The 12,978-nt window shown below is 38.6% G+C and overlaps 1 protein-coding gene across 2 annotated transcripts in view; it reads right to left on the bottom strand.

Moving 5' to 3' along the window:
* The window catches only part of LOC115219697 (sperm flagellar protein 2-like), a 140,809-nt gene that overhangs the window by 26,654 nt on the left and 101,177 nt on the right, over positions 1-12,978 (bottom strand). For both annotated transcript variants that reach the window (XM_036509790.1, XM_036509791.1), the window contains exons 14-18: positions 10,765-10,867; positions 6,224-6,348; positions 5,689-5,792; positions 3,798-4,072; positions 2,173-2,308 (exon numbers count right to left, since the gene is read on the bottom strand). In XM_036509790.1, the coding sequence (XP_036365683.1) occupies positions 2,173-2,308; positions 3,798-4,072; positions 5,689-5,792; positions 6,224-6,348; positions 10,765-10,867 (743 nt within the window). The remainder of the gene's footprint in view (positions 1-2,172; positions 2,309-3,797; positions 4,073-5,688; positions 5,793-6,223; positions 6,349-10,764; positions 10,868-12,978) is intronic.

Genomic DNA, 12,978 nt, shown 5'->3' with positions numbered 1-12,978 from the left:
GAATTTTTGTTTCTCTAATTAATTTTATCGAATTTAAACCTTAACCCCTGGCAAAGATCACATGAATTATCTCCAGGCACTCACCCTGGCTTCGACATGATTTATGATAATACATCGACTGTGTTCCTCCCATGCAAGCTATGTGAACAGAGAAAAAAATGAAGTCTTTGGTAAGATTTAATTTGACATTGTCATGGAACTGCCACCAATGTTGTGTCACACATGGCTGCAGTGCAAATATCGTTTAATGTCTGTTAATTTTGTATCATCTCAAGACTGAAAGCAAACCTTTTAAAAATCCAATCAAAACAATTTCATGCTTATTTCCAGCACATCTCACTCTCCTCCCAGCATGCATTTGCATTACACATCTAAATCGATACAGCTTTCTCTTTCTCTTTCTCTCTCTCTCTCTCTCTCTCTCTCTCTCCCTCTGAGACTCCCAGTTAATAAGGAAATGTTGATTGATCTCTCAGAAAAACTTCTCAAGTTACTGCAACCAAAATACACCACAAAGCAAAAAGCCATGTTATTCATTCCTGTTTCTGCAGAACTATCCTCTTTGCAGTAAAAGAAGACAGAATGTTTTGTTTTCTTTGAGAGATTACAAGAGAATTGTTCTCCCGTGAAATTGAATTAACAATTTTGTGTTTTAAGAATGATTATTGCTGGAGTCAAAAATATTATTTTAACATCAAGAGAAGGATCTCCAGAGTTGGCAGATTGATGGAGAAACACCTTTACAGTATTCAGTCGTGTACTACAGCAACACTACAGCATAAACGAACCTACAGTATCTTTATACTTCAGGTACAGTTGTATACTTTTTACACTTACATTAAATAACATGCTAGGGTGTGACTTAAGATAAATTTGGTAACTATTTCTAGCAGGCCTAGCAACCATGTAACAGTTTCTATATTGGTCATAATAAGAGGATATTTTTCATGTTTTTTTTTTTTTGTTTTTGTTTTTTGAGGCCCATGCATACATGGGTGCATGTACAACGATTGGGACCTGTGTCTGAACGTGTCAAAGTGCTGTCATCTGCCTGTCGGCTCTACTCCTGCAACTCAACTTGATTTCGAGCCGGGTCGTCTGCTGCTGGAGAAGACCGATCAGGTAAAGGACCTGGGTATCTTGGTGGATTCCTCCTTTTCGCCTTCGGCCCAGTGCGTCCATGCTGCCAACAAAGCGCGCGGAATTCTGTTTTTGATTTGACGGTCATTCGGAATGCTCACAGCAGCCATATTCCTGCCACTCTATGTCACGCTGGTGAGACCCATATTGGAGTATGGGATTCAAGCCTCTTCTCCTTATCTCCTCAAAGACATACAGCATCTCGAAAGAGTCCAGAGGCTGGCTACCCGCATGTTTCATGGTCTCAAAAATTTGTCCTACGAAGAAAGGCTGAGGACACTCAACCTTTATTCTCTTGAAAAACGCCGCCGCCGTGGTGATCTCATTCTCGCCCACAACATCATAAGTGGGAAGTGTAACCTCTCGAAAGAGCTGTTCTTCACTCCTGCTCCGGAGCGTCGGCTGCGGGGTCATTCCGAAAAGCTCTACCTGCGACGATTTCATCTCAATCGAAGGAGAGGAGCTTTCTCCGTCCGGGTTGCGGATCCGTGGAACAAGCTGCCAGACGAGATGGTGAAGATGCCGACGACCGCTTTGTTCAAAGCCTCCCTGGACCTCAAGTGGCCTGAACTCTTTACATGAACACCACCCTGTACTTAACTCCATGTCCCCCTACATGGCCTTGCTATTTGCTTTTGAGCCAAATTAACTAACTAACTAACTAACTATATGTATTTCACAGAACGAAATCCAAAATGAAGCCAGATTACCTCCATTTCTCAAGTGGGACACTTGAAAATTGCAAACTGTGATAGCATGAGACCTGAGGTAGTATAAAAAAATCCATAAATAAAGATATACAGTATCTGCTTTCTTATATACGAGCAAAGCCATTGCTAGAAAGAATCACTGAAATGAATCATTGATTATGCAATGCGAGGCCTTTGTACGACTCTTGAGCCCTGCCAAAGATTTGCAGATTTTATTACATAATGCACAGTTGTGCTGGCTGGCAGAAGGAACCAGTGCCACAGAATGAAGTCTTTTGACATGTTTTTTTAATCTCTCTCTCACACATAGACATAGATGTACCTGTTTTGAGCATTTTCTTCATCAAAGGATTTACTTATCAGAGGTATCACTTTTTCTCTCTCTGCAATCCCTGTAGCTTGGCCAAAAGTAGGTGGGTTGTGAAGCATATGGAAGTGTTCTTTGGATTTTTCAGATACTGTAAACAAAAAAAATAAACATTAGTCATAAAATCTATAATAAGTCAAATTAGTTGTAAGATTAAGATGATAATTATTTCCTTCCAAGGTAATTATTTCCTTCCATCACTCCTCCACTGAGGTTATTTCCCATTGTGCAGCCTCAATAAATCTGTCATCAAATGTATTCCAGGTATGGCCTTGCATGCTTTTCTTCATATTTTTCCAGCCAATGTGTACATATGAACATTATCTCAGGAGGCGCAATGGCCCAGTGGTTAGGGCAGCGGACTCGTGGTCATAGGATCGCGGTTTCGATTCCCAGACCAGGCGTTGTGAGTGTTTATTGAGCGGAGACACCTAAAAGCTCCACGAGGCTCCGGCAGGGGATGGTGGTGATCCCTGCTGTACTCTTTCACCACAACTTTCTCTCACTCTTACTTCCTGTTTCTGTTGTACCTGTATTTCAAGGGGTCAGGCTTGTCACTCTGTGTCACGCTGAATATCCCCGAGAACTACGTTAAGAGTGCACGTGTCTGTGGAGTGCTCAGCCACTTACACGTTAATTTCACGAGCAGGCTGTTCCGTTGATTCGGATCAACCGGAACCCTCATCGTCGTAACCGACGGAGTGCTTCCATGAACATTATCTGATAAATCCATTCTTAAGGCAAACAGTCCGTGATTTCAGAAGCTCTGGCGTCTGGCAACTGACTTGGTAAACACCCACAAGATTATTCACCATCATGCCAACAACTACTGTGAGTACCTTTTTGAGCTCCATGTGTCTAACACATGTGGCCATGCCTACAAAGTCAGAAAACAGCACAGCTCTCATGACTTTCGGTAACATTTTTTCACACTCACAGTTGCTGAAGCATGGAATTAACTACCTGCATCAATTGTTAGTTGCCGAGACATTGCATCCTTTAAAACCTCTATGCTTCCTGAAATTCACCAACACTAAACCTGATATCCCCACCTCCATACACATGTATATCATAACTCATACACTGTTCACTTTCCTGACTTTTGTACATAATTCCATTTACTCTACCTGCACCTTTGATGAGTTGTAGTGCACCTGAGCATGATACACAATAATTTCATTATTATTATTTTATTATAAATTTGGCAGATTTTGCTAGTAAGTTAGATCACCAGGAAGAAGCTTCCTTCTTGGCTCAACTCAGGCCAATGAGGCTGGAATTTTAATTGCTTTCCTAATTCTCTCGATGAAGAGTCATTTTAGCTTTAAGTTGTTTCACAAGTAAACATTTTCTAAGATGATTTTGCCGAGGGATTTTCTTTCTTAAGTCCGTCATTTTTCACCTAAAATCTATGGCATATCACTACCATAGGTAAAGTGTATTGGTTTTCTGGTCTCAGTCTGTCTCAGTTGGATGGTCACCAATAGGAATGTAAGTAATCCTGATCAAACAAATAAAAACAAACAAGCAAAACCCATTGTTGATCTAAAACAACTTGAAAATGTTTGTTTCTCACTTACTATATTGGCCAGCTGCTCTCTGAAGACACAGGTCATCAGAAATGTTGTGCAGAATCACCACATCAATGCCACTGACCTTCTTTGCAGGTGGAACGTCCAAATGTGGATTGGGAAGCAGCTGAGAGACATTTTGCATTTTCTCAAAATCTTTAGTTCTACGTTCCTCATCATCATCGTCGTCACCAATTCCTGTTAATGCTTTCTCTAAAGTCCTTGTTTGGCAATAAGTCACAGGAAATCCATCTAAAATCCAACCAGTTTCTTCCTTTACACACCTACAACAAACAGTAATAGTTAAATACCATAACCGCACACGTGTGTGTGTGTGTGTGTGTGTGTTTCTGTATAGTTGTGTAAATTAGTACAAGTTAGGCTGTTTGTGTAAAAACAAAAATGTAAAACTTATCTGCTGGAGATCAATAATATAAAATACCAGACTGAAAATACAAGGGTCCAACAACCAAAAGCCATTGATTGTTGTAATCAAGCACCACAAGGTCCAGTGCTTGTTGGGGTGTGGTGGTTTGTATGTCTCACTGACCCTGAAAGTTATGCCAGCAAAGCACAAATCTTCTGATGGAACTCTTCTCATGCTGGACACGTCAAAGGATAGTGGCCACACTACCTCTTCCCTGAGGTAAAAATGGATTTGTGTAGGGCCAACACTTCTACCTAGAAAAAAACTAAGTTTCAGAAGCATCAAAGACAGTTCAAAGCCAACAAGACTTGTGAGAGGACAACCCCTAAGGACAACCCTTAACCCTCAAGGAAACATATGATGTGGTGCAGTAAAATCCCCTAAAAAAAAGGAGTGGGGGGATCCAACAAGAGAGAATTCTAGAGTCAAGAAATGCGGTGGGGAAATGTCACTGATGGCCAATGCTCTCTTTTGGCTGTGAAAAACACCAAAACCTCTGAGATACGAGGCTTGGAAGAAGACTTGTATCAGAAATATTTCCCCATAGTTTGCAATGGTTGAACATGTGATGTTGGAAGCAAGATGATACCATAAGTTGAGTTCCCGTATCTCTCTTTTTTATATTGTCTTTGATGTGCACTATTCACTGAATGTGGTGATGACAAAATAACAATTATTTCAAAGAATAATGTTATAGAATGGGGCTTGGTATGTCTGCGAGTTAGTCATAATCAGTATAAAGCTTCTGGTTTCAACCCCTGAGGAACAACTAACAAGCCATAAAGCCTCTTGCTCCACAACAGCCTCCCCGCATATTACCTCCTTCACTCTGACACAGCTTCTCTTCATACAGCTTCTCAATCCATTCTAGTAATTCATTCATCTCATCTTTATTCTGCTTTGTTTATCTTTCAAGTCAAGTAGAAAGTCTTGATGTGGCTTTCAAATGTCTCCTTTTCCTTTCTCGGGCATCTGGCCGTAAAAACCTTGCCAAAACTGACCTTCCCCGTGCTTGTGCCACATAAAAAGCACTAAGTCCACTCTGCTGAGTGGTTGGTGTTAGGAAGGGCATCCAACTGTGAAAGTCCTGCCAAAAGTCACAGAAGTCTGGTGCAGGCTTTTGCCTGGCCGGCTCTTGTCAAACCATCCCACCCATGCCAGCATGGAAGACAAACGTTAATCGATGATGGTTATGATGATGATGATGATCTTTTGCTTTGGCTTTGTCTTAAGTATTTCCACCATTCCAAAACTCTTTTAGCAGCCAGATTCCTTTCATCTGCGTCTCCTTTGCTCATGTTGCTATTCTTAAACTCTTGGTGGTGTCTTTGGGAAAACTATACATGTTCCTTTTATTTTGTTTCAAAACAAGATGTGGTTGCATTTCTAAAACACCAAAATTATAAAATGCTCTGAGTCAACACACTATCAAAGTTATGTCAAAGTTATGAGAGTTTATCCTAAGATATCTACCTGATGGCCTCTGTAATAATCTCTATTAAAACAATTTCAGGTATAGGTTGTCCCTTTTCAAAATGCATGATCACTTTGGAACCAAGGCTAGCTTGTGTATTCACCTGCAACAGAAGAGAGAAGTCAACATAATCCACGAAAATGGACAAATACATCATTAAATATTTTATTCCCATCATGAGTATGTCTTCTGTAGTTTCAGGTTACCCAACACATTTGAGGGAAATTTAGCAAAAGCCCATCATATGTGTGTGTGTGTGTGCGTGTGTGTTATTTAAGCCAGTCTGATTTGGCTCCACACAACTTTAAGTTTTGCAGACTTCTTACAGAAACCTCGGCCATTCAGGATTCAAAGCTTTAAGTCACACACAGCCAAATCAAATGATTTGAAACAATGAAATAGTGCTAAGCATTTTGCCTGGCATGCTAACAATTCTGCCAGCTCGCCGCCCTCTTTAAAGTAAATATTAAATGTAGAAAATCTTCAAAAGGGTAATCAAAAAATTAGACAAGCTTTTAAAATTAGACAACTTACATATATGTTCCTTAGTATTGCAGCATCATCAAGTTTTAACGTACTTGCCAATAATTCTATCTTAGAACTTGAGGTGACTTCTTTTACCTTTTTAGGAATTTCAATTGGTGGAGGTAATGTAATTTCTAAAAAAAATGCCATTCAACTCTTGAGAATTTTGAGGTCATAAGATCAAGTCATTACAATTGATAACAACAAAAACACAGCAAAGAAAAAATTATCATTAACTGAGGTTCAGTGATCCTGCTACCTTAAATACATTTTTACTTGTTTTCTTGTTGAACATGCTGGCAGTAAGGAGAGAATATTTTCATTGAAACATTGTGTATAATCTAGATATATATAGTCTAGGTAATTCACAATTCAAATAAAAATGATATACACAAGATGAAATATTTTCACACTGCTAGAAGCAATGCTCTCATTTGGCTTGCCGGGTCTTCTCAAGCACAACATATTTCCAAAGGTCTCGGTCGCCAGGAGCGTAACCAGCCCGCTTATGCATACCTTTTCCTTCTTGGGTCACTAAACTCTGCTTGCGAAGCTTGGGGCAAGTGAAATCGAAATCGAAATCAAAATCAAAATCAAAATCAAATTCAATGACTGGCATTCATGCTAGTGGGGTGCAAAGAGCACCATGCGAGTGTGATCATTGACAGAGCAGCTAACCGGCTTCCATGCCAGTGGCATATAAAAGGGCACCATTCGAGTGTGATTGTTACCAGCGTCGTACTACTGGCACTCGAGCCCGTGCTTGTAGGGTGCCAAGAGCACTATCCGAGCGTGATCGTTGCCAGAGCAGCCAACTGGCTTCCGTGCCGGTGGCACGTAAAAGGGCACCATTCGAGCATGATTGTTACCAACGTCGCCTTACTGGCACGTGTAAAAAGATTCGAGCGAGGTCATTACCAGTACCGCCTGACTGGCCCCCATGCCGGTGGCACATAAAAAGCACCCACTACACTCTCGGAGTGGTTGACATTAGGAAGAGCATCCAGCTGTAGAAATTCTGCCAGATCAAGATTGGGGCCTGGTGCAGCCATCTGGTTCGCCATTCCGCAGTCAAAATCGTCCAACCCATGCTAGCATGGAAAGTGGACGTTAAACGATGATGATGATGATGAGAAGCAAATTCACCGAGTTTCTTTCTTGTGCTATCCACCAAACCAGACACCTCTACTTTTCCGGAGGTATTTTGAAGCTTTAGAGAAAGTCGTCTAACAAAATTTTTAAATAATACGGTCTAACAAACAATTAAAAAAAAATTAACAAAAAACAAGGAATCTTTCCTCTTTCAACAAAGAAAGAATTTCTATTTTACTTTTTAATCGCCATCAACTTGAAATTTACAGAACCATTAACTTTCTCTTTAGTTTATAATTAATACATTCTCTAATCACTTTCTTGTTACACACTGTTGACATCTTTTAAGCTGGATTTGACAGACAGAATTGTGGCACACAATAGTTAAGACTGGTGAAGCACTGCATAGTAAATACAGCGTGGGGGTTCAAACCTAGCTGCAGGATACTTAGAGATGTGTAAGAACAGGATGGCTGAAGACAACAAGTGCAAGAACCAAAGTTTAACCCTTTCGTTACCAAACCACCCAAAGCCGCCCGAAAAAAATTTTGGTTAATGTGACCAAACCGCCCAAAGCCGCCCATATTTACCTATTCATATTTAAATGAGAATACCAGAGCAAATCTCTTTAGTACATTCGTGAAAACACGTGATTATACTTCGTAAACAGTTCATCTACAGTTTTGTACAACGATCGACGTGTAATTTTAATTCCCTGAATTTTGGGAGATTTTTTTCCACATTTTTTTCGGCATCGATTTTTCTTCAACTTTGAAAATGGATAGGAGTTTCATGTTATCAAGCATTGATTCCGAATTGGAAAATTTGTGAAGCAAATACTGGGTACTGTTGTGGATTTAGTTTTTATACAGGGAAACTAATGTTAGTCAGCATGGCTTAGGGTATGATGTGGTCTGGAAGTTATTGTTTGAAGCGATCAATGCGGAAACAAACTTATGCAGAATGTAAACAAACACAAAATGGGGGTTCAAATTTCGGAAAATTTGTGAAACAAATACTGGGTACTGCGTGGATTTAGTTTTTATACAGGGAAAATAATGTTAGTCAGCATGGCCTAGGGAACGATGTGGTCTGGAATTTATCACTTCCATACCATAACCAGGGCCGTATATTATTTTTTGACCGATTTCTTTAGTTCGGTCAAACTTGCGGTGGATTCCAGTATTTCACTTTATTCCACCTTTTTGGTACACCTGTTGTGCATTAAATTCAACTGATGATATAGTGATGTGCACAATTCTTCTTTATCAAAATTTTGTTACATACCCATTTGAATATTAGCTGGTGATTCATTTTCTATGGTGATGTTTAAACAAAATTTTAATATTTTTACCTTTTGCTCAATTTGCCTGGATTTACCTGTAATTAAAGTCACTTTGAGACAAAAGTTATGCAATAAAATTGATTAAGAACCCTTTCTTTAATTATGTTCCAAATATCACATTAATATATTGATAAGTAAAAAAGTTAGTTATTTAATGAAACAAGCCTAGATTCATGATTATTTTAGAATTTAATTGAAACTCATGAGGGGTGTATTTTGGTCAGAAATATAGTAACGAAAGAGTTAATGTATGGATTAATAATAATAATAAGAGTAATAATAATAATAATAATAATAATAATAATAATAATAATAATAATAATAATAAAAATATTAATAATAACAACAACAACAACAATCCTTTCGACTAAAGGCACAAGGCTTGAAATTTTGGAGGTGGGGAGACCAGTCGATTACATTGAACCTGGTGTATCACTGGTACATATCCAACCCCAAAAGGATGAAAGGCAAAGTCGACCTCAGTGGAATTTTGCCCAGGATGCTAATGATTCTGCAAACTTTCTGCCTTAAATAATAATGCCAATTGTATCAAGAAAATATATACCACACCTCACTTAATCATGAACAAAGCACCCAAAATAGGGCCCTCTAAATGTTGGGTCTCACAATCAGCAAGGATCTCTCCTAGTGAATGCAAATTGTTAACATAGCAAGGACCACATCCTAACAATGAGCCCTTTGCTTCAGGGCCAGAAAATACTAACAATTAGTAGCATTGTATAATGTTCAGATGAGGCCCCCCGCCCATGGATGATTGCCCTCATGTTTCGGACTGTGTTGCAACCTAGACTGCATCCAGAAAGGGGTTACCCTGGTGCATTTTCTAATTGTTAGAAATTCAGGAATAAAATTAAAATTTACAAAACTGAAAAACAAGATAAAAAAAAAAACAGGAAAAGAGTTTATTAAATTCTTATTATTGGTTAAATTAAGTTCACATTTCTCAGTCGTAAAGTTTTTTTTTTACATAAGGCGGCAAACTGGCAGAAATGTTAGCACACAAGGTGAAATGCTTAGTGGTATTTCATCTGTCTTTACGTTCTGAGTTCAAATTCCACCAAGGTCGACTTTGCCTTTCATCCCTTTCAGAGTTGATAAATTAAGTACCAGTTTCGTACTGGGGTCGATCTAATCAACTGGCCCCTCCCCAAAAATTTCGGGCCTAGTGCCTAGAGTAAAAAAAATTTTTTAATTAAAAAATTAAGTTCTTTTACATGTTCCAGTTAAAAAGAAAAATATCAAGAATAATAAAAAAAAAGAACATTTTATTTTGTTTTTTGTTGATACTCATTCCATTTTCACTAATATAAACTTAAGGAACTAACAAATGTCATAAACAGTTCTAATAATCTCTATATATATAAATGGCAAAATGTCTGTCTGTGTGCGTGTCCTTTATACAAATCCACAATTTTTTAGTTAGAGGGCTCGCACTTTCTATGGTCATTTAAAACCGTCCAAGCGTGGTCGTGCACATCTTTACATTTCCCCAGTCACCATGCAAAGCCATTAAAAAATCAATAGAAGTAACTTTTTGTGAATTTTCTATCCAAAACCCAATCAAAATGCCCGAAACTTGATATGCCAATTGAATGCCAGCTAGCTGTATGTGATTGGTCAGAGATTTGGACAGTACTCGCATGTATGTGCGCATGCACGCAACTGTACATGCATGCACTAGAACTATGACCCGGCGTTGTAATAAGAATTTCTGTTTGGCATCATGCCACATATTTCAAGGGAAGTGTAGAGTTAATATGACTGATTCCCAGTATATAACTGGTACTAGATCTACCTTTTGAAAAAACATTCTCAGCTTCAATAGGTTTTTCTTTCGGAACTTGACTAAATTCCACATTTTGTAAGTATTAATTTGAGTAACAAAGTAGCAAATAAAAATTTGTGAGTTCGGGGAAAGCATAAGGATGTGCTCCAGCATGGCCATAGCCTTGATATGCTGAAACAAACTGAAGAATTAAAGAACATGGTAGTTGAGGAGTTACAAAGGTCCTAATATTGTGACTGTCAAGTGACAAAACATGGTGACTTCTCCAACAATTATGAAATAGTTACCTGTTTGGTTTGCACATACCTGAGGGCATAATTGTCTTGCTTCGACTAATTGACACCAACTCATTTTTTCCTTCCAACTTGTCAATGCAACTTGCACTTTTAATCAAAAAACGGAATGGTTTCTGAAGTTAAAAAAAAAAAACAGAAATGAATTCAGTTTAAAGAAATTCTTCAAATCACAAAACTTACAAAATGTCAAATATCCTGGCAGAGTTGAGTCAAAAAATAAACACATTCCCATTCACTGGACAAAAAGTGACCAATATATGATTGATCTAACTGGCAGAAATAGCAGCCAAATCTCCCATAAGCACACCTTACTGTCTTAAAAAAAAGAGAGAGAGAGAGAGAGAGAGAGAGAGATATTCTTTTATCTTATAGCTAAGAAGTGAGGAGAGAGAGAGAGAGAGCTTTATGACTGACAAATTTGAATACCACCACCACCACCTACTACTACTACTACTACTACTACTACTACTACTCATGATATTGCAAAAGAGGTTTTATGCGACCAAAGGCGGCTGATAGAGCCGAAAGCAAGACAAAACCAAAAATGGTACATTTATCATAGAAAGAACTAGAAAAGTATTTGGTTGAAATCTAAATGCCGAGGACACACGTTTCAATACGAATGGATGGAATAAGAAACAATGGAAGCGGAAAAGAGTCTGCACGGAAAGAAGAAACATCTGGATTTGACCTGAAATCGGAACACCATAAATAAATGGAAGAGAAGAAGCTTTAAGAACCGCTTCTGTGGTTCGGAGAGCATCTCTTATTATAAAAGGCAGATTTTATCTGCCTCCCTTTGGGAGTTATACAAATCTACAATATAGGATTTCTTCAATTACAATTTACCTAGCAGTTTTGAGAGTACAATGCATCGCGTCATGCCAGGTCCAGTTTTTAAAATTTAAACTCCAATTAAGCAAAATTTACAGAAAACTCACATTCTGGTGTGTGTGTCAAATGCTTTTCTTAGTCTGGTTTACAGCACACGCAAACGCACACACACAGTGGGCAAGGAATAAAATGAAAGTAATTCACTTACTGTAGTGAGTGATTCTTTCACTCTGCCTCCCACTTCCTCTTTACACACATAGAAAAAACTTTTATTTTTTTACATAAGTAATGAGAGCGAAAGAGACTAAGAGAAAGCGATTGTATGATGAGGGAAGTTCCTTTGAAGTTACCGTGCATGGGACTCATTGATGTACATGTGTGTGTGTGTGTGTGTTTGATGGAGTGTGGGAGACAGACAGTATGTTGTGTAAGTGAAGTGCTTCTGTTAGTGTGTGTGAAGAGACAGAGAGAGTAATGTGTGAAAGAGAGAGATAACTGAAATTTTTTACTCGGTTTATGTGTATATGTATGTATGCATGTATGTGTGTGTGTGTGTGTGTATGTATGTGTGTGTGTATGTATGTATATATATAAAAGAAAGGTTGTGTGTCTGTCTACTCGATTTAGATTCCTAACTACTCCCACATTTTGCGATGCAGTTTAACCAAAACCGGGTATCTTATAGTCGTGATTCATATCGAGCCCTTCTGGGTATTAGCGCGCGTCTACGATGAGTCTATGATTTTACAAATAATTTACCATCATTTTTTCCATTTTAATGCATATTTTTAAAAATAAACGGAAGTAACTCTCAAACTTCACACCAATATGCGTGCTCATATGCGACGTAATATCACATCACCAGCATTTCCTCACACCCTCCTTGCACTTGGCGAAGGCAAAATACCAGGGGATGAAAATGGTAATATTGCCATCGATTCCATTTGTACCATTGTTAAGACGCCTTCTGATCTCAGAGATGCAGTGTTCCCAGATTTACAAGCTAATTATCAGAATATGGATTGGATGGCAAAAAGGCTATACTGGCCCCGAGGAATAAAACTGTTCACCATATTAATGATGAAATGCTAAAACTCATTCCTGGGGAAGTCGATGTATATCAGTCTATCGATACAACTCCTGACCCAGAGGACGTCATCAACTATCCAATAGAGGTACTCAATTCCTTTGAGCACCCCGGACTACCACCACACTTTCTCAAACTTAAAGTTAGTGCCCCTATAATGCTCATCAGAAATTTGGTTCCCCCAAAACAATGCAATGGCACACGTTTGGCGTTAAGTCCTTATCTCCCACCGTAAGCTTATTTCAATATTTGCCTGAATAATCATCATAATTCAGTGCAATCATTAACAGTACTTTCAAGCAA

Source organism: Octopus sinensis, linkage group LG15 (genome assembly GCF_006345805.1).
Source record: "Octopus sinensis linkage group LG15, ASM634580v1, whole genome shotgun sequence".
Lineage (NCBI taxonomy): Eukaryota > Metazoa > Mollusca > Cephalopoda > Octopoda > Octopodidae > Octopus > Octopus sinensis.
This window is presented reverse-complemented; position numbering and strand designations above follow the sequence as displayed.